Here is a 26,159-nt window from a genome sequence, read left to right on the forward strand (position 1 = left end):
CAGACAATGCACCAGCCACTCTACAGGACAAACATCCTGGGCCTGACCCAACTAACAACAGCAGCACTCTCCTTGGGTGGCAAAAAAAATAGGTATTTTTGACGTAGGCTACAAGCATTTCCGGTAATCATGAGTTAAAAATCTTTACATTTTCTGTAAAGAAAATATTGAAATAGGTTCAAAAAGATTGACTAGGTTTTCATGGGTGTTGATTCATAATCATACACCAGAAATATAACATATTTTAAACATGTTATTTTGGTCATTACTAGATATGTTCTCAGTCAATCTAGGCTTGCAAAGACTTTTCCGGTTATGTGTCAATGGCACTGTAAATATGATCTAGCTAACACCTCTTGCTGTAGATTGTGTCACCTTGCTAGATAAAGTGTTGAAACCTGTGGCTTTGGCCCCTCGCCCACTTCAATATAATTTGTTAAGGCTCAGTTACAGCTGAATGTGGCACTATAAAAGGTAAACTGACCAAAACTAAGAAGAAAAGTCAAAGACGCCTGTCTCCAGGTTAAGGACAGAAGGATAAACAAGATTAGAGACAATAGAAGTGAGGGGGGAGGGAGGTATGCAAGGGTGTGTGTGTCTGCGTGTGTGTGTCTGCGTGTGTGTGTCTGCGTGTGTGTGTCTGCGTGTGTGTGTCGTAATGCAGTACACATCCGCTCTTTGTATTTGCGTCTGTCCCCCTCACCAACCAATGTCACTCTGTGTGCCGCAGACACACACACACATCCAGGGTCATATAATGGCTTTACAAATGCGCCCAGTGTTTTAAGTGTGTGTGCATTTATCTCAGAGCCACAGAGCAGGGAGCGTCACAATCTCAACCAGGTAACTGTCCGAGATGCAGCCCGAGTCCCAAGTCTTCGTCCTGACACTCATGTGCGTGAAAAAACCCTGATTGTGCTGTTGAGGGAGGAGCGCACACACTTGTTCCTGGCAATTAGCAGCGTGGGAAAAGAATGTGAAACCCTAGCCGATCTTAAAACATAAAATAGTGGAACGGCCTGGAGATAGACAGAGGAGGACAGAGAGACAGAGGAGGGATTGAGAGAAGAATGAGGGGATGGAGGGGTTACTGGGTGAAAAAAGAGATAAGACAGCTGTAGGCCTGCTGGTCCCTTCATGTCGCCCCAATACAGAAGTACAATCATGGGAGTCTGAGTTGCGTGTGTGTGCCCTATCAATCAGTCCAGCCACCTCAATTTCACCACAATTTCACACAAGTCTGTTTGCTCGTCCACACACACACACACACACACACACGCACGCACACACACACACACACACACACTCCGCTTTGTCTGTCCATCAGTCCGTCCACTCACCAGCTGAAGCCGTGCTTGTTGGTTGGGGTGTGCTTCTCTAGCAGGGCGGTAAGTTGCAGCAGAGAGAGCTTCTGGAGCAGGTTCATCTGCAGCACCGACTGGCTGCCTACCTGGAGCTGGGCCGTGGCCGGTCCAGGCCGGTGGGAGTTCTGGAAGCTGGGCCAGCGGAGCTTCTGGGGCCTGGAGGAGAGGTGGGGTGGTGGTGGTGGTGGTGGTAGGGGAGCAGAGAAGAGGTTGGGGGGTGGAGAGGTATTGAATATAGATAAGTAAACGTAAATGAGGAAATGTAAATGTATGTTGAACGTAGAAATGTGTTAGGGTTCAACTTTTAGTGACCTGTTGGAGCGAGTAAGGGAAGCCCCCACTCCAGAGTCCCTCCTCTCCCTCATCCCTTCCTCCCCCTCCGCCTCCCCCAGGGGGTTCCCTGTGCTGTCCTGGTCGCTCCCGTTCTCCGCCTCCTCCAAGCGGTTCTGCAGGGGTGAGGACGGACATGGCGAGGCAGAGTCCAACGCCGAATCGGAATCTCCCTCCTCCTCGTCCTCCTCCTCTTCCTCCTCCTCCTCACCGCCCATGCCCTCCGACCAGGCATTGACGAACCGCTGCAGCCCGCTGACGCGCTCCAGCACCTCCTCCAGTTTGGGCTCCTCCTCCTCTTCCTCCTCCCCTTCCACATGCTCGTTGTAGGGAACATTGTCATAGAAACTGAGGCGGCTGTCGACAGAGCAGGCGGAGACGCGGCGGGTCGGGCGGCGGAGGCTCTGGCGTCCCCCGGCAACGGTCAAACGGTCATTCTCTGGCCCGTTGGCGTTCTCATCACGGGAAGTTCCGTTACGGAGAGCTTTGGGGAAGGTTCCGGGTTTGTGACCCTCGGGAAGGTAGAAGAAAATTACTTCCTCCTCCTCTTCCTCCTCCTCTCGCCGCTTTGCGCCTGTGTTCCGGTGGTTTTGCTCAGCAACTGCTCCGTTGCTAGCCTGACTCAACAGTTGCTGTTGGGGAATTTTGGAGTCCGGGGGCACCATTGGCTGCTGTTTGGGCTGCTGTGATTGGACGCTGAAGGGGTCAAAGCCCTCCAGGTACATCCCACCCCTTTTGGTGGATCCCGCCGCCGTGCTGTGGCTCCGGGCGCGCGTCACTGGGCTCGGCGTGCTCACGGCGCTACCGCTGCTGGCTTCTGATTGGCTGCTGCCGCTGCTTCCTGTGCTGCCGTTGCTGGTCTGGGTGGAGTAGGACACGGAGTGGTTGCGGTTCAGCGTTTGCGTGTTCAGGTTGTGGTTGAGGTTGAGGCTGCCGATGTCCACGCAGTTGAGGCGGCGGAGCTTGTCGTCGTCCAGACCCTCCTTGATCACCGGGCCACTGATTTCCAGTTTCCCGCTGAGCCCCACCCTCTTCTTCCTCTTGGATGAGGTGGCCACGCTCCGCAGACGCAGGCTTTCCATCCTTTTCAGGAAGCTTTTCGCCCGCGAGCGGGTGCTTTTCCCCCCTTCGCCTCCTTCTCCTCTTTCAACACCTCTGCCCTCTCCCCCCGTCCCAGGGTTGGTCTCGAAGGTGAACTGCCCCGTCGTGTCCAGCGGCGAGGGCGGGGGCCCGTCGGACAGAGAGTCCTCGTTGGCTCCCCCCGACCCCCCTGTGCCTGATGACGAGCACACGCTGACCACGGAGCTGGCCCGGGTGGCGCCGGCCGGCGCAGAGAGGCGTGTGGAGGCTCCGCCCTCGCTCTTCCCTCCTGGCCCTCCGCTACCATTGCTGTGGAGAGAGGCCACCTCCGGCTGCTCGCTCAGGTCGGTCAGGACGCTCTCGGAGCTGTGGCCGGCACGGAGCGAGCCCGCTGAAGGCCTCTGGTCCTGGGTGACCGGGGCCTGAGCCCCTCCTCCTGTCTGGGGCAGTGTGGAGGTGAAGACCTCCAGCTCCTCCAGACGAGACCAGCGCTTGCTGTCCCTCTGGAAGGTCCAGCGGCCGCTGATGGCGCACGGCTCGTCCTCATCAGAGTCTTCGCTCTAAGGGGGGGGGGGGCGGAGGTTAAGATGAGGGAAACAGCAAGAAAGAGGGAAGACACTGTTGGTCAGAAGAGGTGGAAACGACAATCACAAACATGAATTATTACATGAAAAGCTCCAGTTCAATTTCAGATTCAGGTTTTGGTTCTGTTAGATTCATTTCCTCAGTACCACAAGGTACATTAATAACATTGCCCCTCAGAGAGCACTGATCACAGCAGTGGATCACAGACCGGATCTAGTGGCTGGGAAGTCTTGAGAAAGAGCAAAGGTTGCTGGAGATGGAATCCAGTCTGCTGACTCCCTCATGACCACAAGGATATTAACATTGATGAGGAGCAGACACAGACACGAAGGGCAGCTGCTAGTACTGTGGAAATGGTCCATGACAAAATAATCCCACACACAAAATCACTGTTGCACACAAAGAGAATATCTCTCTCTTACACACAAACACACACACTCTCCACCTCTACCCTCTTCCCACTGTAGTTTATTTGCCTCGAGGGAGCTCCAGAAAATTCCATTTTGACCCTCAGAGTTTACACGCTGTCCATGTCAGGCCACGACAGACACACACACACACACACAACACAGCAATACACTGTTTTACGTCAGATAAATACTTTGGACTTTCTCCTTTGAAGAAGAGTAGTCTAGACTTCATAATCCCTGAAAGTGATTCTCTAACACACACACACGTTCGAAGTAGGGGCGCGGGAGACCGGACACTTGAGAGGTGGCTCCTTCACGGTGGATAATAGCTGTGGCGACGAGAGTCCATAAAACAGAGACACCGGGTTGTTGTTTAACGACAGCCCCTCTCCTCACTGGGGCTTTGATCAGCAGAACCAGTCTGGCTGAGAAGAAGTGACCATGCACCAGCTCATTCAGTGCAGAATGAGCTGGTGTTAAGGGCTGGATGTGCGTGTACTGTTAAGGTGCTACTGGTGTGACAGAACACGGCTTGAGCTGTGACAGGAAAAAATAAAGAATGAGAGAGACAGAAAGAATGAGAGCAAGAGAGGAAGAATGAGAAAGAGAGAGAGAGAGAGAGAGAGAGAGAGAGAGAGAGAGAGAGAGAGAGAGAGAGAGAGAGAGAGAGAGAGAGAGAGAGAGAGAGAGAGAGAGAGAGAGAGAGAGAGAGAGAGAGAGAGAGAGAGAGAGAGGAGGAGAGAGACGTGGCCTGAGAGACGTGAGGAGATCAATGCATTCCTAAGAAGTCTGGTTTGGGGGGGATGTTGGCTTAAAGTGCATAACTGCTCTCTCTCTCGGTCTCCTTCTCTCTCCCTTTCCTCCCTTGTTGACTCCTTCAATAAAGGGTGACACACCAATGGTCGAGGGTCAAGCCTATGTTCAGTAGCACATAAGGGAGCAAGGATGGATCTGTTGAGTGTTTGGAGAAATCATAGCATTGGGGGTTATTGCTAGCAGAATATGGACCAGACACAAACAGCTACTTCAGAGTGTGTTAGTGTGTGGTGTCTAGAGGTGTGTTGAAGCTTGTCATTCATCAAAGATGACCAAAGTCGTTTTGGTTTATTTTGTTCCAAGGAGCACACGCAAGTGTGTGTGAAGGAGACCTGCATAGACATGCACAGTTTGTCTTTCTTTCCTACACACTATGACCACCAACCTCCTTACACACACACACACACACACACACACACACACACACACACACACACACACACACACACAGACAAACCTGTACCCTACACACAGCCCAGAGGAGTATGGTTTGGTTGAAGGCAACATAGACCTGGACTCAACATACTATTCCCTTTTATGGCATGCTCCAAGTATGAGGAAGTCTCAGCTAGAACACAAGAACGAGGGAGAGCGCGGGAGCGGAGAAATGGTTTACCCCTTCATTTAGACATAAAAGACATCTTCCCTTACCCCCAGGTCACATACAAGGGACTTGGAGGAGAAAAAAATGACAGGTGCCTTCTCATTAAGAAGAGATGAGAGGAGATCTTATTTCACCCTATGGCTAAATATGAACCAAAGTTGGCACGTTAAGAGGAAAAGTCAATTGGGGTAGATGAGCTGAAGAGGGGGATTTTTCACTGTGATGTGCGCTTGGTGGAAAGAAAAAGACTCCTGGAGAGGAGTGTGTGCGGGTGGGGGGAACAACTTACTCTTTTTCTCTGCGGCGAAATCTCCAGCCTCATCAGAGCGCACTTGTTTAGAGTGTTGAGTCTCCTGTTAACACACACACACACGCAGAGAGCGACAGACAAATTAGAAAAGGTGTTGTGACTTCTAGATCCAGGTGCTTGTGCTAGTTAATGGATAATATGGCCTTAGTAAGCTAGGAAGTCTTATTAGCATTTATATAAATAAACATATTTTAGGGGCCTTATTACCTATTAATTAACGCTAATCTCATGATAACTCTAACTCTAACACCCAAATTTAATAACACTTACATAGTAACAGGTAATAAACATTTTATAAGGACTTTTATCAATGAAGCAGGTATTGTTAATAAGATACCTTGTTACAAGCACCTGGATCAAAACATTTACAGAAAAGATTATTTCCAAATATTCTACACACAAAGTTCTCCCTGCCAAGCCATAAAGAGGAGGAGAAAGAGGGGGAGAAAGAGGAGGAGAAAGAGGGGAAGAAAGAGGAGGAGAAAGAGGGGGGGAAGAAGACAGAGGAGAGAAAGGAAGAGAAGAGGGAAGAGAGAAAAGCAGCATGGTTTGCTAATGAGTTGCTGATGGATAAGCCCCAGATAACAGGGGGAAAAGAGAGAAAGAGAGAGAAGAGGAAGAGATGGGGGGGCAGTAAATCTGCTAGAGTGTCAACGAAACTTCAGCAAAAATGGGGGGGGCAGAAAGCTTATCCCCTAAGCCACCTGGCGGGGGGGGACACCCCTCCAGAGGGTTCTTAAACAGATCATGTGACAGTCCAGAAATGGAGGGAGGATGAAGGAGGGTCAGGAAAAAGGGAAGGAGAAAGAGAGGGGGGTGGATCTGTTCCAGATGTGTGTGAGTGTGTGTGTGTGTGTCGGGGGGGGGGGACCTGATGGTCAGGTTGAAGTACAGTGGCTAAACACATCCAGACACACATGTGTATCTGCCAGGTGTGTAGGCCTCCTATTTAAAGGGGTTGCCAACCGTGGCCAACTAAAATATACCACTGCATGAGTATCACAAGAGCTTTCCTCCTGGCAATACATGAGACTACCTCTTTCTCTCTTCATCTCTTCCCACCTCTCTGGAAGCTTCTAGATCATTTTGTTCAAAACCCTCTGGGCTGACACGCCACCCAGGTGCGGGTAAAGATGGAATGTTCTAGATGGCCTCCCAAAGAAAAGAAAGGACAAGAAAAAAGTACAGGAACATAGTGTGACTAAGGAGCGGACAGTGGGGAATGTAAGGGAGAGATAAGATGGATGTCTGACGGAGGGATACAAAAGATAAACAGGGGGGGGGGGGCAGCATGTATCACACTACATCGCCTGGAGCGGGAGGGTGTCAGAAAGGTGAGTGAGAGAGAGACAGAAAGAGAGAGAACGGGAGAGAAAGACAGAGAGTTGAAAAAGGAGAAAGTGAGGAGAGGATGACCCAGTGAAACCCACCGCTCTCTTATCGCTTCTCTTTTCATGTCATCTGTTTTACACACACAGTTCTATATCTCTGTCTTGGTTGGTGGTAAATAAGGGGAAACGGTGGAAGACGACCTCACCTGCACAAGGCCTCGATGGCGTCTCTGTCCAGGAAGTCATGGTCGCGCGTGACAGAGGTGATGTCAATGGGGAACTGGCCATCTGTGAGATAGAGACAGAGTGAGAGAGATGGAAACCTAGAGTTAGAATGGACAATAGCTGCAGATGAGAGAAGATTGTGAACTAGGTTTTAGGAGGATAAAAAATCCCTTTTCTCTTTGGGGGACCTGTTCAGATATAAGGAGTCCCTCCAACCCTCACTCAGAGAACCCACTCCCTTCTTTCATCACCCACACAAACGCGCACACACTCACACACACACACAGTGAAAAGCACTGGCGAGGAAGTTGGGTCTTAACCAACCAAATAAACACAGCTGCAGCTTTTAGACCTAGGCAGGAGGGGTGTGTGTGTGTATGTGAATGTGTGTGTGTATGTGAATGTGTGTGTGTGTGTGTGTAGTGGCTGGAGAGTGGGGGGTATCATCCATAGAAGAATGACAATAGGTACTCCATTCCAACAGAGTTCCTGCTTGCATGCCTGCCTGCCGGTCCACCTTACCATCAATAAAGATAGTCTTCAGGACAGAAATTACATAACAGAATAAAACTAAAGGAATTCCACAACTGTCGGCGATTACATACAGGGGTGAAAGAATGACCTAAATACCAAGGAGAAATGCCAACCCAGGGCCCAGCCCTTACGGGAGATAGCTTGAGCACAGCCCCTCAGGGGCGAAAGGTGATAAGAAAAACATTCTATTCAGGAGGTAACCACTTCTACCTTACTGTACTCAAGCAGGAGGCTATCTGTCTGTTTATCTTTAGAGAGGGCAATAGACCTGACAGCAGAGACAATAGAGATTTTGATGAGATTAAAACAGAGGGAGAATAGCGGGTCTTGGGTCAACAGAAATTCCATACCGGACAAGGCAGGAATGAATCAGCAAGTCAACTGTTGAGTAAAAAAAGGTGTTGCAGGGAGCCATGATTGATAGTGGCATGCGTGTTGTGTCACAGTGTGTTACAAAGGTATGTTGCCCTCCTATTCTGTCAGAGGGTGTTCCTTTGTGTGTTTCGTAGGCTTGTGAGACCGTGTGTGTGGTCACACTAGAATGTGCCCTGCGTATGGCTTGGTCACACTCAACCCTTTTCAGTCTACCCTGCCATTTTGTCTGCTGGACGTCCCATTCTGCCCACAGATAGCACACCCTGGTCGGGCTTGGTCTGGTGACAAGAGATGAAACTCCCACAAAGTTGATCTTATCAGGCTTCTAGTTGTGACGGTCAGATAAAGGACTGCGGTATGTCTGTGATTATATGACAAGCTTGGTTGTTTACCTTCTATTGATGAATATCTTTTTTAGTTTTTTTCTCAGTTGACGGATGGATAAGACGCTTAGGGATGAAAACGTTTTCTTATGGAGGTCAAAAGATTAGAAAATTGTTGTGACTCTGTGATACTTCGGCCTTACAGCACTGTTTGAATTAGGGTACTTTAGAAGGGCTCCTTGGTTTGAAGGGAGGGCTGTACCTTTGCATTTGTAAATAAAAAAAGCCAATGACACCGAGTGAAAACACACCCCTCGCAAATCAGGAATGCCCCATGTGTGTGTGTGTGTGTGTGAGTGGATGGGGGTAGGGATCTACTGCAAAAGCAAAGAAATTGAGGTACATGGGTTGGAGAATTACATTAGCACATTAAATGACAGAACTGACCATTCAAGTGAAAGGAAGGACAGAAGAAAGAAAACAGGTCTTGTGTCTTGTTTGATTATCTCCTTGCCTATAGAGTGTGGTCCTGGATTTAGCCAGAGGAAGATAAAACTATCCCACTGACTGAGTTGACAACAAATGATCCATCAACATTAACGTTGACATTAGCATAGCAAGCTAATTCGCTCTAAATGGGATCCCATGAGTCGTAAAGAATTTACCATGTCACTGGCTTCTGCAATTTGACAACGTTTTTAGAAATAAGAAGCGTGCACCATAAATGTACCAGTAGTCTGGGTTTTTTTGAGAAATCAACCTTTAAAAAAATTCAAAGGTAGCCTAACCTAGAATGGCAAACTGATGACATCAGTTTAAATGTCAACTGATGTGAATTTCTCACAAAAAAAAGTAACTGTGAGAAAAGGATTATGTTAGCGTTTTGCTAAATTGCTATGGCAATTCATCTGTCAGCATTGGTGTGTAGCAGAATGGATCAGGCACAGCTGAGGAAGGTCCCAGGGGTCCTTACCTTCATAAAGCTGGGCGTACTGTGGGAACCCTGCCGCCCGCAGCCAGGTGCACGCCTCTTTGGCTTCAATCTCTGGAGGAAGGGAGAGAGAGGGAGACACAGAGAGAGAGAGAGAGAGAGAGAGATAGAGAGAGAGAGAGAGAGAGAGAGAGAGAGAGAGAGAGAGAGAGAGAGAGAGAGAGAGAGAGAGAGAGAGAGAGAGAGAGAGAGAGAGAGAGAGATGGGAAGAGACAGTACATTACAATGTATCACAGACAAAAACATAAAGGAGGAACAACCCTGAAAAACAAACATTTAAAAACAACAAATATCTTAATTTACGTGTAAAACAAGGACACGCAACAACATTTTGATGCAGTCAGAATATGGTTCGGGCACCTACAAAAGGCCATTATGTGAACCCCCTGACCCTATCAGCCAGCCCACATCCCTCACTCCTCTCTCACATGCTTCTAAATCCCTGTCACTAGCATGGTATACAATACCCATGTTAGCCTCCTTCACACGCTACGTTGAGTGTGTGACATTGAAAACACTGGCCACACATTCTTTTCCCTCACACATGCATTCTTTCCTTGTTCACACATAACTTCCAAAGGAAGGTCTCCAGAAGGGTGCTAAACAACACCCTCTCCTTCACTTACTGGGGCCCCAAAGCCTTCCTCCACGTCATCAGAACAGCGTCTCACAAAATCCTCCCATCTGTGTTCATGGTCATTTTAGACATTGACTGTGACATTTGGGACTAGTTTGTTAAGTGGCATTAATGGTCATTGGGGCGCCACTGTACTTCAGGGGAGACATGGGGACGAGTGTCAATTAGCTGTGAAAACTCTTTCAGACGGTACATGCCAAATGGGCCGTAACTCAAACCTGCCTTCCCCGGACTTTGAATCAAATAGGTTTCAAATGATATCATCTGAAATAATATAAGCACTTAAATTATATTAGCTTGAAACATTCATGGTTTTTATGTATTATGTGTGCACTGGCTCTGGTTTATTTTCAGACTTTTTTAAAGTAAGAACATTAAATCAAGTAAAGCAATCAGACTTCACAAAAAGCGCCGGTCATGCCCTCTATATCTCCTCCAGTCTAATGGGGCTACTTCGTTCTCTCTGAGTCCTTCTCGGGTAATTGTGGCCGTCCCTGAAGAGTGTAAGGGTGGTACGCTTCATGTTTAAAACCAAATGGGTACCCAGTTCCAGCTCACTGGAAGCCAAAATTACAGCAACGACCTGGTGTTCCAACTGTAGCACGAGGGGTGAACAACACTTGAAAAGAAGAGAGGGAGAGATGTGAGCATGTGTAAGAAGCTCTCGTCTTCTACCAAGAGGTGAGTGGGTGCAAGGACAAGAGAGACAGATACTGCATGTGAAATAAAACAGGAGAGGGGGGACCTGAAAGATAATAAACAGAGAGAGAGAAAGCCTATAAAAAGCCAAGCCAGGAGAAGCTTCATAGGACAGAGAAAAAGAGCCCAAAAGCTGCTTGAATGGGAGAAACAATTCTTCCATTTCAATTTCAATCTTACAGAATATGCAGTGCAGTGATCTGACCATTTCATTATTGAAATGTTATTCGTTATTTTCAGTGCTTTCATTGCCCTGCACCAGCTACAAAAAAGGCCACATGTTGACGGACAGACACAAAAAGAGACAGATAAAGAGAAAAGAGAGAGGTTTCTGGAACACCCTAGAGCCGGGACCAAGAGCCATGGGCTTGTGGTCTTCCACCTTATACCTGTATTTACATACCAACAGCAAGCCTAGACGGTAGACAGACCCTCGGCAGCAAGGCGCGACACGGCCCAGACACACAGGGTCTCCCCACGCCTTCCCAGGGGTCAGGGAGTCCCACGGTAAGCCTGGTGACACCCGCACGCAACCAGGTGTCAAATTACACATTAATGGCCATGTTTTGGACAACTCTTTCATGTGTCAAGGGAGCCTTCTTTTCTCTTCTAAGAATTGGAATTGCATTCCAGCCTGGCTGCGGTGCTGTGTTTGGAGGTTGGTATTTTTAGAAGGTTGTGAACCCAAAGGAACGTACAAACCAAGGAGTAATTATACCAACATTCTTGAATTTCTGGCACACATTGAGTTAACGCTTCCTGTTTGTGTGTAAGTGTGTGTGTTTGCAAGGCCTGAGCTACTTAAAAGACAGTATACTAATTGAAATGTAGATAACACATACAAGACTGTCCCCACCCATCTATCTCCATGAGCTTACAATGCATTGCATGTCGTCTCCTCTGCCCCCACCCCCTGTAATCTCAGTCTACAATAGCTCAGACATGTCGGGTGTGTTCTGTCTCGCGTCCTCCTCACCACCAACCCTCTTCCTACTACGTCACTTCCTGACAGGCGGCTTCCTCGCAGGAAGTTAGCAGAACTGAGCAGTGCTGGAGCGACCGTAGGCCACCCTGCAATGAGGCCACACCTCCGTTTGTTCCTGCCTGAATAATAGGGGGCATGGCGGCCAACACAAACACATGCTCCATTGGTTGTAAGGGCTAGTTTGCCACTGCAAACACCTTGTGGTTAAATACAGACCATGACCTCTACCGTGGCGCTGTGGCACAGAGTAACACTTGGAATGTTTACATTTTGTTTAGGTAGCAATGAGCTTAGAGGTACAATAGGTAACATTTTTCAAGTGAAAGAAAATCTTAGTTACATATACATGTGTGTGCTAATGAGGCCCTCTGAGAGTTGCTTAGCAACACAGACAGTCTGGTACTAGTGGAATGTCAATTTCAAATGTTTGGAGTGGCCTGTCACTTTCCAGCCAATTATGTTCCAGCCAATCGCCTTCAGCAAGACAGGCACTCGTCCTTGACTCATTTTGTGAACCAATGTCCATCAAAGTCAAACTGGAGGAAAGCGCAGAAGTTCAGACACAAATGACATAGTTTTAGCAAGCAGACACCTCCATTTTTAACCTGAATGACTTCCTGACTTCTGTCAGCAAAAACTGGAAGCCAGCTTTCCTCTGGCATCTCTCTTCCTGCCAAGCAGACAGGGAATACACTACCCTCTGCCAGGGAACAGCCACCCCTATCTTCCTCTCCACATTCAACCGTCCACACCCTTTCATCTACAACCTAGCTGCATCTCACCTGTTGGCACACACAGATACACACCACCAGTTTGGAATCTTCTTTTTGATACCTAATTAAAGGAGTAATGGTATTGCATCTTCCAATGTCTGTCAACAAAAAATATTTGTTTTGATGTACTCGTATACTGTTTTATTGTATGAAAAGAAGAGAGTTGGAAGAGAAGGGATGCTAATTGAGATTGCAAGTGGATCACAATTGGGCTTTCCTGCAGGAACTGTGCCAAAGTTGAAGCTACTAAAGGGCCAGACAGGCCTCAGCGCTCTCCCTCTCTTCCCCTTCTAAAATTACCCAGTGGCACCCAACTGTTTTTCCCTCCACTTTTCCTTCATCACTCCATCTTCGCTCATCTCCTGGCCTGTTTCTCTCTTTTTCTTTGCTCTGTCCCATTTCCTTGTTCCCCCCTTTTCCTGTGACAGGAAGTTCTCACAATCACCGACCCCTACTTCCCCTGCCCAGTGCAGGAGGTAGAGAGAGTCTGTCTTGGCTGAGTTATGCTGTGTGCCATAGCATTCCCCCTGAATTGCAATGGCTCTGCAGTTTAGATACCTTTGTAAACAATTTAAAGGTGAGTTGTTTGAGAGTCTGCAGACAGATATCATAACTGGGAGATTAAAGGGAATAATGGGGGGTAAAGAAGGTGAGATAAATACTTATGATTTGACGTGTACTGAATAAATTATTGATGATTGTTGAAGTCCGCTACCAAATTGGATTGTAAACTAAACAAATTGGCAAAAAGGTTTTCTTAAATTGCGGGTTAATTTTAGGGACCTACAAAGTACATCTAGACAGAAGACTATGCTAATAAAGGAACAAAACTCAGTCAGCATTCTGAAGTGAGACATTCCTCAGGTCTCTCTGTTATCCCCCCGGAGACAGGTAGAGAGGAGGGATGAGATGGGGAGAGATGCCACAGAGAGAACACAATCCTAGCTCAGGTATTCCCTTAGAACCTGATGAAATGCTAAATATACAGTGTATTACAGAGTATTGAATGACTTTCAAACAGTGAGCTAGGGAACATTGAAACTGTATATGAAGTCCATTCCCTCACACACTTAAATGTTTGACACATTATTATCTCTAATGGTTGTTCAGATCCAAAACAGATGTTCAGGGAGAATGTAAACAAGTTTCAATCCAACGTTTGCTAACAAGCCGTTTTGGATAGATTAAGATTCTCTAGAGATTCAGACTATTACAGAAATGAATATGGAAAAATAAAAACAGTTATTTTGGAGAAGAGGGTATCGGGTTCTTTCATTCCAGACCAGAGTCAGGACATCTGGTGTTCCCTGAGAGGAACCAGCCTGGAGGTAAGTACCACCATCTGCCTGGTGCCATAGGATGCCTCTCTACTCCACTCATGGGCACACGTTCACACACACACCCAAACACACACACACACAGACACACACACATGAGACTGATGTTAAGCAACCCCTTGGTTGGTTACGCTCATCCAGGGCCAGTTGGTGCAAACACACAGAGACACACAGAGACACACACACACAGCTGGCCCAGATATATCAACACAATACGAACCCCCCAAGGTCTCTCCATACACTCTGGTGACAGATTTATATTTGCACAGGGCCTTGGACCCAGATCAGGTGGCCAGATCCCCGTACTCCCACATCCAGACTCAGAGATAAGCCTTCAACAGACCCACAGTCAGATGGCTCTGTGTGTGTGTGTGTGCGTGTTTGAAAAAACCACCAAGGCCAAAAGAAGGATGGGGTTTAGAGCAAACATGGCTGTTTCTGTACTGCTTCAAAACCAATGAATGGTGGCCAATCCCTCAGAAAGGCCAGGGCCATGTTTCCTTCCTGACTCACAAAGAGTTCAGATGAAGCGTGCTTCCTCATTCGCACCCCTCCCTGCTAAACCACCGTTCACAACTACACTCCCTATGACTGCCCAGTAGAGAAATAGAGACAGGCAAAAGGGAGAGAGAGAAGGGAAATAAAATAGAGAGCAGAGAGGTACTGTTAGTACACATATACTAATAAATAAAAGACCCACCTACCTAAAAAATAGAGTGTTGATATTTTACTGTATAAAATTCAGAAGATTGCTCATCATATGCCAGGAAAGCTGAATGAGTTGAATAGGGAGGGAGGGTGGGGGCAACACACACCCAGCCAGCAGACTAGACAGGGTGGCACTAGGAACATCCCTGGCCTGTCTCTCTCCCTTCCTTCGTCTCCTTCCCTGCCCCCTATAAGCTCCACAGTGGCCCCACAAGGGAGTGTCTCTGCTGGCTCCATGATACTCCGGAGAGCCCTGACAAAGGCTGTCACATCCCTGTTTACTCCACACCATGACCTGTGTGTGTGTGTGTGTGTGTGTGTGTGTGTGTGTGTGTGTGTGTGTGTGTGTGTGTGTGTGTGTGTGCGTGTACACTCACCTAGTCCCAAATGGAATGACAAACTGTTACTTTGCACAACACTCAAATCAAACACCAGCCTCTCTCTTTTTTGGAGCTGGGCTGTAGCTTGAAATAACAGAGAAGCCACCATACACACCAAACAGTTAACAAGCACAGTTAAGATCCGAGCCGAAATCCCACATAACACAAATACACAGACGCAGCCCAGAATAACGTCTGGGAACGGCACTGCACAGAAGGCGCTCCTCTCAAGCTCCGCAGCAAAAGGCCACCAGTAAAGCAAAAGGTGGTGAGCTTATTGTGCTCATAGATAGGCTACCAACCGGTGACTGAACGAATTTTATGTCTTACAAGACGCACATAATGGGTGTGCTGTGCGTAATATCATAAATGGAGTCTAAACAGAGTTCCATAATAATGTACAGACAATCGTTCAATGACGCTAGTCTAAACTTCTGAAAGAACGCAGGTCCCGGTTAACGAATCCATTCTTATCTTGAAATTCTGAGCTACGTGTAGGAGCGATGGAGACTAGGGAGCGATAGCAAGGCTAGAGGAGATTGCTTATCTGACAGCCCGTAAAGCACTCCTTAGAGACCCCAAAAAAATGCTAAGAAGCTTTCTCAAAACGTATACTTGAAATACAGTGAAAATAATAATAAATCCTTGTAGCCTGTATGTAATTCAAACTAATTCCAAATGCGCTCTTCAGACGCCGAAGAACATCAATTAAAGGCTTTACTAAAATATTTAGGTGTTTCCACTAATATGATTCATTATAAAAGACTATGAACATTGTAAAACACATTTAAAATACTTTTCTTTTTTCCAGAGGTGAGTTATCTAGACTACTTACGAGTCAAAATCATGGTGCTTTCTCGGGGGCACCGGAGACCCAACATAAACCCACTAGTCAACTCCAGCAGCTCCCTGGTTCAAGTCTTCACAGCTTTAAGTCCAGAGTTAGATCGCAGCTCGCATGATAAATCCAATGAGTCGAACCTCGAGCAACATCAACAAATTATACACTCTAAATCAAAATACGTGTAATTCCAAAAGTCTTCTGGCCAATGCGTAATATGGTAAATCCATATTTACTGTTTTGAATTTAAGGCGACGTAAAAGTCCTCGCTTTTTAGATAGCCTACAAGGTTCTCCACGCACTCCCGTAGGGCGGTCTCAAGCGCGAATGTGAATGAAGGAGGGTGATTCAGGCTTTAGGAATGGACAAATTCAGCCGCTGCTGGCTCCACCTCTACGTAGCCTCCTCTACCACACACAGCCCACCTGGAAACCTCACAAGACCCGGAGGACTGACTTTGTCCCCATTCAACCGTATTACATACAGAAACCATCGTAGATGGTAAACGTCTGCCTGGATATCCATTTAGACCTAATTAAATAATCAGTCAAGAAGCGTGTTGTGCGCAAAACCCACTTGTGGCATCGTGTCCGCGTTGCAGCATAAACGAGAATAAATAAGTTAAAACGTACAATTGCATTTAGGCGCTTGATTTAGACAAATAGTTTACTTCAGTGCTTGCTCGCCCCAAACGTGTTACAATTCGTCCCTGCGACTTCGGTGGTTCGACAACCCAAGCTATTCACACGGCAACCATTTAACATACACTTATACATTAACTGTAGGGATGGTTGTGAGTCTATTGTCAAAGGCCATGATTGAATGAAACGCCATTCGCTGACTGAAAAGACGGGTATTATGGTAATGATAGTCAACGTGAGCCTACAAGGGAGCAGGCAGCACATTTACCACACATTTACCTACAAATTGATTCAAGAACAACATATAGTGGCCAGTGGGTACCAGTTAAAGAATGCTAGAACTGGCAACTGTTTGGACCAGCATGAACAAAATATAACAAATCTAATTCAACCATGGTATTTCCCCCCCAAAATTGAAGACTGAACATATTTGTTACCCTGTTGTTCAGTCATCTGTCTACATTTTACAGAAGGAACACTTTTAATAGATCTGGTCAATAGAACTGTTTAACGTGTGGCTCTCCTCTCTCTACATCAACTGGTACATTCATCATTTGGAATGTGAGATTGTTGACATCACACTGAAGTTTTCCAAACTTGAATAGCTTTTTGAGAAAGTACAAATTACTCATGTCTGCGTCTCTCCCTCTTTTTCGCTCTCTCTTTCTCTTACTTTTCCCCTCAATCTAAACTAGGATCCCTAAATCACGTCATCACTTGTCTTTGGCCTATGTTGAGTCGCTGAGTCGCTGAGGTGGCATGAGGTTGGAACACTCTTCTAGGCAACGGTGTGTGGCAAGGAAAATCCTTGCTCACCTAATGAGTTTGTTTCCATGTCTGTCCCCGTTGAAAGCAGTCATGGCTCATGATGTTCTCCAGGCAACTGTTAAGCATAGCCACACACCATAACTTCCCACGCTCTTTAGGAAAATAACACACTGCTCAGTGCGCAACCGTGCACTGAATACGAAAGGTTTCACAAGGGAAAACGATTATTCCATAGTTAAATGGACAACCCTGTGAAAAGATTCACTTTGTGTATTCACACCATGACCTGGCATGTTTTAAATCGTTCTGACAAGTGACAGGCACAGTCTAGCTGTTCTTTATCGGTTGGTCTCTGAGACTATCTGTTAGGAAGGATGATTGTATTGGTGTTTGACCTCCTTCTTCTGTGTATCATTGGCCCCTCACACCAGAGATGGGTTTTTGGGGCTGTCTGTGTATGTGTCTTACAGATGGATATTTCCGTCCAGGGCCAGCACCCAGTGCAATGAGGCCTAACGTGGCCCTCCACTCATATGGGTCAGTGCTTCTGTGTATGTGTGTGTGTGTATGCCCGCGTGTATATCATGTCAGATGGTTTTCAATGCGCTCCATTTAACAAGCAGATAAGGAAAAGAGAGACGGTCATGAATGGGTTGTCAAGTATAGTTGAGCAAAGACAAACAACAAGCAGTCACCATCTCTAGTGACCAGGACCAGACCCTTTACGCCCGAGAAGACACTGTTCCTCAGGGGTTCAATGGTATCAGTTGGTGGACAGAATTGTATGGGACAGATTAATGCTGAAGGGAAGCTAACTATAATAATAATAATAATAATTTTAGATAATGCACCATGAAAACATCCATGTAAAATGTCCTCTCCCCCCCCCCCCCCACATTGTATATTTCATCATGTGGGGTCAACATTTAAATAGGCCAGCATGGTCTGTTCTTTACCCGACACCAGTGCCTCCTCCTGGGCTTACCTTGGGAGGAGACACCCCCTACATCAAACAGAGAAGTAGGCCAGGTGACAGTTCATTGGCCGTATGGGTCTAACCACTAACCACCCTAGGCCATATCAACAGATACACAGAGAGAGATAACCAAGCTCCTGGGGTCAGCTCAGCCCCCCTGATCTGATTGTGTGTGTGTGTGCCTGCCTCTGGTTAACTGGTCAAAATGAACAAGGCCATAAAGCTGCTTCCACCAGATGATGGGACTTGAGTCATGCATGCGCACACACTCAAACACACACACATAAACACACACCCATAAATACACACAGATAAATACACGTTAAAAAAGTGTGGATGGCTCCAAATAATTATTTTGATTGTCGGGGGACATAACTCCACAGATTCTGATCCTGACAATAAATGTGATCTCTATATTGTCTGTGTGTTTATTTGTGTGTGTTTGTGGTTGCCGAAACACTAATAGATGCATGCATATTGTTTGTTTGTATGTGTCTCTGTCCATGAGTGTTGTCAGCCCTGACTGATGTTCTTTGAGATAATGTGTGTGGGTGTGTGTGTGTATGTGTGTGTGTGTGTGTGGGAGTACTGATAGATGTGTGGGTGTATCTGAATGGAGAGGATGTAGACTGAGCTGAAACTTGGGCTCCAAACAGGATCCTCTAGAAATAGACCTTTGGGCTGGTGGTGGTGGTGGGGGGAGGGGGGCGGGCGGGGGGGGGGGGGGGGGGGGCGGGGGGGGGGGCTATCACTGAGATTATGGAGCGTATACACACACACACACGGACGCATAACACAATGACAAGGAAGAAGAGAGGAAGGGATAGGGAGACAGTGTCTCACGCACACAGAGGAAACCTGAGGGAGACAGAGCGCCTGACGCCTGTGCTGAGCCCCCCTCAAAGCTTTGATGACCATCATCTTCACAATGGAGACACACACAAACACACACTCAAGCGCGTGCACACACACACACCTAAAGGCATACATTGCAGATAATGCTTCAGCTACAGGCTGTTTTGCTGTGTAAAAGGGTCATCGTTCCAAAGTGTTTAACATTTTTGTGGCCAGAATCGTTGTGTTCTTTTGCAGCAGAGGTGGGAGAATGGACTGCCATTCTTCCACCTGCTTAACCAACCGACTGACCTCAGCTATTACACTCACGGGACAAACACACAACAAGCCAAAAAGATCATCTGAAATGTCAGGTATTTTGGGAGCGCAGCATGGAAGATTAATTTGATGTATTCAGTGTGCTTTTGAGAGGTGGTGGTTGTGTGTGTGTGTGTGTGTGTGAGAGAGAGAGAGAGACATCCCTTTTGTTATTGTGGTGAAGTTAGAACTACTGTTGTAGGGGTTGTGGGTTAATGTCTGGAGATCATGTGACATGAGCGAGAAAGTGGAACACAGAGAGTGCTTGCAGAAAATCCATGACAAAGTTCAGCTATGAACCTCTCGTACACACACACGCTCAATAGAACGAAGGCACACACTTTAATTGGGGTGTCTGTGTGTGTCATGATGCTGGCCCTGATTGATGCTTCCCCTCATATCCTCAGGCTGTGGTGTTCATGTCTGCTTTTCCCTTGTTGTGCTGTTACCATAATACACACACATACACAAACACACACGCATGTCAAACTTGATAAGATCGCTTAGGTCTACTACAGAGGTATGCGAGAGATTGAAATATGATGGGGATTTCAGAAATAGGTTGACGATCTGTTTTCAGATATTAATTTAACAGGTACTTGTGTCTGTGTGTGTTCATTAATGCATTATTCAGTGTGAAAGTTGATCCCCCCCTCCCCTCCCTCCCCGCCACATACACACACACATTGTTAATTGAGAATGTTTGATGGCAGGCTCAGATATATTACCACGAAGGGCATGGTTTTGGGCTGTGAGATAAATTACCTGCAGAAGAGAAATGATTTACGACATTAATATATCCTAATTATGGCCCTGTACCCACTCACTTCTCAGCTCCAAACCAAATTTTGCCATCCAGACAGATTACCTAGTAACAGCACATTGTTCTACTTTCAACAATCTGTCACAACACTGCCATTTGTACACTGATAAACTATACTTGAGAGACTATTCAAGGCTTCTTATCCATTCAGATGGCTGTAAATTACACTGTCTGGGGTCTATTGAGGAGAAAAGAATAGTGTTTTTCCTCCTGCCAAAGCATTGCCATATGTGGCCTCCACAGGACCATGTCATGCAATGGAGTTGAACGGTATTCGGAGACAACACGAATGTGTCAAGCCGCCATGGACACACTCTTCATAGCATGTAATAAAAGGGTATTCACTTCCAGCAATCAACTCTTGCTACAAGAATGACTCTTTCTGGCACCCTCTCTCTCTCTCTCTCTCTCTCTCTCTCTCTCTCTCTCTCTCTCTCTCTCTCTCACTCTCTCTCTCTCTCTCTCTCTCTCTCTCTCACTCTCTCTCTCTCTCTCTCTCTCTCTCTCTCTCTCTCTCTCTCTCCCTCTCCCTCTACCCCTCTGTCGCTCTTTTTCTCTCTGTCCCTTCCTTTTTTTGGACTTACCATGATGGATGGGAAACAGGGAAGTATGAGTAATATGAGGAAGGGCATTATGTGTCAGAAAACATTGAGGACATTAGCTATGAAAACAGTGTAAGGCCAGCATGGATCTGACCATATTATTGTGTTTCCAGGTTGTTAAATTCTTTACCTCAGTTTGGTGGCCTTTACATCTTGAAAACATTGTCTTATTTCAGAGAGTCTGATGCCAATCTAACAGCAGTCAACTGGTCTCACAAAAACAACTTATCAGGTACAAGTGAACTTCAAACAGTGATAGAATACACACACAGACACACACACAAACACACACACGCATATACACAAACACACACACACACACACATGCACACAAACACACACACTACACACAGTGCCTTCAGATCATCTCTCATATTTTTCTAATTAGTCATGCACAGAGAGGATTAGTGACGGTGTATTTTAGACATGGAGAGAGGGGGATGGTGAGTTAAAGCAGCAGTCAGGGACTGTGTGAACAGGGAGAGGATGGACAGAGAGAAAGAGAGAAGGGTTTTTCTAGGAAAAGGTACGTGAATACTTAAAATGTAAAGCATTTGAAGAACTGATTTTTCATTTACTCCAAAACAAACAGTGGCTGACAGTATCCATCCAATACAAAGTTGGGTTGAAGAAAGATCCCTCGCTGCGCATGGAATCTATCACTCCTATTGGGTGGAGCAGACAAGAGGTGCCCAGGGAATTTTAGTACAGTATGGATCCATCTGACACGATGATTAACAGCTTTGAATAAAGGTGGCGCTGGCATCCGAAAGCCTTGTCTGTAAAGGTTGGCATAGGTGCCAAACAAGTGGCAAGCTCCTTTCAATGCCCAATAAATCACTCCCAGTGAGCCCGCAGGCACGGGGGCTGGGTGCCGGCTGATCTGCAGAGCAGGCTAATTATCGGATGGCTCAGTGGGCACGAATGAGGACCCGGGAGAGGAGAACATGAGAGGGAGGCACGGTGCATGCCAAGGCCATGAGAGGAGGTGATAGTGGAATGGAAGAATGTCTGTGTATGTATATGTGCGTATGTGTGTGTTACAAGTGTGTTTGCCTTGATTGCCTCTGCGATGGGGTACCGGAACTCAACAGAAATACTCCATCAACTGGTGTCCAACACAAGCAGAGTAGGCCAGATTCCTCACCGACATGTGTTTATTGTCTCCCTGGTTGAACACAGCCAGTGGGTAACACAGGAAGTTTACACATGACCCATGTCCCCCCCCCCCCACATGACCTTTGATCCAGTGTAAACTTCGACCCCCCCGCCCCCCCCAGCAAGCCACATGACGACCCTTCCAGACATCTTAACTGTCCCCCCAAATGCACACCAGGTTGGACTTGGGAGATTAGCTTGGATTCAAAGCTGCTTCTCCACTCAGCCACACTCGAAGAAAACCGAGAGGACCCAGAGGCTCGTGTGGGTCTTCAGCTGGGAGATGAAAGGAGAGGAGATAACCAGACACAATCAAGGGGAGGAGAAACGCAGCCTGCATTTTCAACCAAATAAATCCATCAACAAACTTTCTATAAAAGCGTCCTCAACACTCACGCCGGTCTTTTCCTTCTCATTGGCTTTGCTTGTTTCCCCTTTCCCCTTGTTCTTTAGTACAAAGGTTCATTTACTGCCCTTCAAACTCCAAACTGATGAATGACATGAGGGAGGACCTTCTATACACCTCCTCCAGAGTGGCCTGAATTTGCTCATTAGTTTAGAATCATCAACCTTGACCTACTGAATGACACCAGGGGAGGTGAAGGCGTGTTGGACAAACACAACACGCACACGTATGTGTATGGTGCTTTATTTGTGAAGATACACATATGTTTATGTATATTTTAGCATCCCTGTAAATCAATGCTGAATACTCCTCAAAACAGAGTTGGGGCATACAAATATTTATCTCGCAAAACAGCTGAGCAGGATCCACCATCAAGAAATCCAAAGAATTGGCAGACGAAACACAGATCCACCAAGGATGAAGAGAATGCATCAGATACGTTTTGAATGTGACTTGAGATGTCCAGGTGTGAGCCAACACAGAGCAGATTGGCACCCTGAGGCTTTCCTCTGCCTTAAAAGGGCTCCTGTGAGGTAGGGGTCTTTAGGTCAGAGGTCAAAACTCCTCTAGCTAGGTCAGCTTTCTGACCAAACTAAATTATTAAGGTTTGAACTTAGGTTTCAGGAGTCAGCTACTTATTAAAGCTTAAAAGTGGGAACAGAATTCCAAATATTCAGAATGACACCTCTGCTCTCTCTCCCTTTCAGGGTAGTTGTATACTTCCTCTACTTGGAGGGGGAAGGGGCTGAGGCAGAACCACATGTTGAAAGTCCTTGTGCCCCCCAGTCAGAACCGCACAATCTGGGATGGGATCAAATCCTTTGACGTCCATTCTTAGGCATGCAAGCAACGACCTTGTCCTGTCAACATCTAGGAGTGATGCGGTGCACACACACACACACGAAAACACAAATGCACACAAACACAGACACACACACAGATAATTTGTCTTGGGGTAGGATGATAAACAGGAGTTGCAGTAAGACCTGTAATTCCCCAATCCCCTGGCCCTTGCCCCCCACCCCAAGTCAGAGAGGCCGTGATTGGACGGCGCTCTAATACCATCCAGATGGGGCTGGAAGCTGTGACAACACTTCCATATGCCCAGCAGTTATGGCTTCGCTCACCTCTTTATCTCCCTCCCTCCCTCCCTCCCTCCCTCCCTCCCTCCCTCCCTCCCTCCCTCCCTCCCTCCCTCCCTCCCTCCCTCCCTCCCTCCCTCCCTCCCTCCCTCCCTCCCTCCCTCCCTCCCTCCCTCCCTCCCTCCCTCCCTCCCTCCCTCCTCTTTTTCCCAGGTTTCCAGCCAGCAGCCACCTCCATATGCTAATATGACCCTGACCACTGATGTCCCCGAAAAGAGAGAGAGAGCACAAGGCTGTCCAATACAAAATGGAAAGGAGAGAAAGAGAAAGAATAAAAGTAACGCTTGGAAGATAGAAGGCGCCAGGGACCATTTGTTTAATGTACTGTGACCATAAAATGGGCCCTAAGTCCTAAAATATGACATGGAAGCAATGTAAACAAACCTAAAACAGCAGTGACTGTTGAAGTGAATGGAAGAAGGTCAAACTGTGATACAGCAAATGGGTAGTTTATGTCTTCAAATGTAAAATAAAAACCTAATTTCCCCTCCAGCTGAACTGTAAGCATTTCATTCAGATGGTTCTCACATGATGCTGCCATCAGAAAGCACACAACAGATTTGTTGTTGGCTGACAATGCCGCTAGTATCCCCAGGACACAACAGGGTTCTTGTACAGTGGCTGACACAAGGATTGGGACAGTATAAACCAGAAGGCAGAAAAAGAATCGTTGTCTGTAGAAAACAAGAAAAAAAAAGAGAAGAAATTCAGACTCGAAACCATAAACCAAGACAAAACAAATGAAGTTTCTCCTCTCCTTGGGCTAGGATTAGTGTCGGGTACTTTGAGGCAGTAACCGAACAGAACACGGGTAAGCAAATAAATGAGGGGACAGAAAGATTTAGTGCTGAGGGACACTTATTTTCTCTTGTCCAATGCCCTCAGGATTTGAAGTCTATCCACAAACTGTCATGTTGACAGAGCTTGAGAGAGACAGGGCTTTTCAAGCTCACATTTCAGCGCCTATGTATTTCCAAAAGCTCGTGAAGTGGTTCACATGACAGGAACATTGACCCCGGAGAAAGACAGCAGAGAGAAGAAAAGACTGGACATGTTTACAATTCATTACATTTCAAATGGAAGTGCTTGTATGGGAGATGCGAAGAAGACACTCTCAAGACTCTCAAACAAGCAAACAGGTTGAGTGATAACAACCTGGTCACCTCAGGCAAATTCAAAACCCAAACCCTGAAACAGTCCATAACATTCCCCAAATACCTAACCAAGAACATTCAACACCCGCCATTTTGTTCTTTGACCCTCCTGTCACCATCAAATGAATAACATTGTGTCTATTGGAAGGAAAAATGACTTTTTGACCCGTTGTGGCGTTCAACGAGGTCCAACACTGTCGTACAAACACTAGCTCTATTGACCCTGACCTCACACGTGGAGAATGAATGGACAAAACATTGTCGAAGTGTCAGTTGACCACTACGCTAACACCACCCGCTCCAGCGCTTGCATTAGCCTCAGCACCAGCTGCAAGGAGTTAAAGAAGAGTTCACAGGAATGGGGCGAGGGTGACACGGAGGGTGACAACCCTCAGCCAGCAGCCCCCTGTCCAGCCTTTTGGGGTGACAGAGAGGTCACAATCCCTGAGTGACTCTGGGGTGAAAGGTCAGGGGTCACACCTCCCTATCGAAAGAGAGAAATGCTAAGTGGGTACTTTAGCTGGGGTGAGATTAGTTGTTAAACTTGTAGATGTCTCTTTCAGAAACAAAATGATAGACCCTAGGACAAGCCTGGCGGTTGAATTTGGGCCCCATCTTGATGGAGTGGACCTAAAAGCAGGTTCATCTCCAGTGTCATCCAAACTCTCCAGTTTAGGAAAATCTGGAGGCAAAATCACCTTTTTGGATCATCCCTGATGACCACAACATAGTCATCGTTCAATGAAATTGAACCAGTCACAAGTGCCTCACTATTATTCTGCAAAGTAACACCTTTAATTGATCCCTTAAACCAGACATTCAGAGGTTGGTCCACTGTCTGATATGAATGCTGCAAGTGACAGACCATGACGTCCTCAAACATAGGCTTGTCCTTCTGAAGTCAGAGACACATGGACACCTTCATTGATCTCTGTGGTCTGTCATATGGGCTTGATGAGTGAAGTCACATGACTGGCAGGTATATGCCAAATCCCTGCGCCAATGACAAACACAATGAAAAAGAAGAAGAAATGAAAAGAAGACAGAGTGTTGCCTGGGGAAGCACAGAGGCTGTGAGCCCAGTTGCCCTCATAAATATACAACCTTACGAACTCTGAATCGAGGTCACTGCTTTGGAAAGCGGAGCGACCTTGCCTTGAGACCAATATGTTTGTTCCACAGACTTCAAACCTGCATATCGATTAGAGGGGTACATGACAACAGTTAGGGAAGTAGAATTCCTGATCCATGGGCAACTATGCACACCAAGACATTCATCTCTCCACATCAGCTTTGAAAATGTAAAATGGGTCTCTAATGTATCTAATGATAGATGACATCCACTGGCTTTTACCTTTTTTAGGTAACATGTGAATACAGGTGCATTTTCCAATCCTGGTATTCAGTTTCGGCAGGGGGTGATATGGCAATTTAGGTAATGGGATTAGCCACAAATATCCTCAAGGCAGCAGCTGAGCAAATTCAAGATGGCCGCCCCAGTAGTGGAGAACATTGAAAATAAAATGGGACAGGACAGGAAATTAAGGCCCAACAGGGAAGTGAACTAACAACATACCGGTGGGATTAAGCACCCTGAGAGGTCGTAAAGACGCAAGACATGGGAACGCGTTTCTGACAGGGGACTAAAACCTTCCATCTGGAGCTGGTTCTGCCGGAATGTGGCTGTTGCAAAAGTCGT

The 26,159-nt window shown here is 46.7% G+C and overlaps 1 protein-coding gene across 1 annotated transcript in view; it reads right to left on the bottom strand.

The window, feature by feature from the left end:
• dlc1 (DLC1 Rho GTPase activating protein) overlaps nucleotides 1-26,159 on the bottom strand; it is a 73,906-nt gene that overhangs the window by 8,952 nt on the left and 38,795 nt on the right. The window contains exons 6-10 of the mRNA XM_084686203.1: nucleotides 9,261-9,332; nucleotides 7,037-7,118; nucleotides 5,479-5,542; nucleotides 1,677-3,334; nucleotides 1,341-1,520 (exon numbers count right to left, since the gene is read on the bottom strand). Of these exons, the coding sequence (XP_084542329.1) occupies nucleotides 1,341-1,520; nucleotides 1,677-3,334; nucleotides 5,479-5,542; nucleotides 7,037-7,118; nucleotides 9,261-9,332 (2,056 nt within the window). The remainder of the gene's footprint in view (nucleotides 1-1,340; nucleotides 1,521-1,676; nucleotides 3,335-5,478; nucleotides 5,543-7,036; nucleotides 7,119-9,260; nucleotides 9,333-26,159) is intronic.

This window comes from Hypomesus nipponensis, chromosome 22 (genome assembly GCF_054491055.1).
Source record: "Hypomesus nipponensis isolate SF chromosome 22, ASM5449105v1, whole genome shotgun sequence".
NCBI classification, from domain to species: Eukaryota; Metazoa; Chordata; class Actinopteri; order Osmeriformes; family Osmeridae; genus Hypomesus; species Hypomesus nipponensis.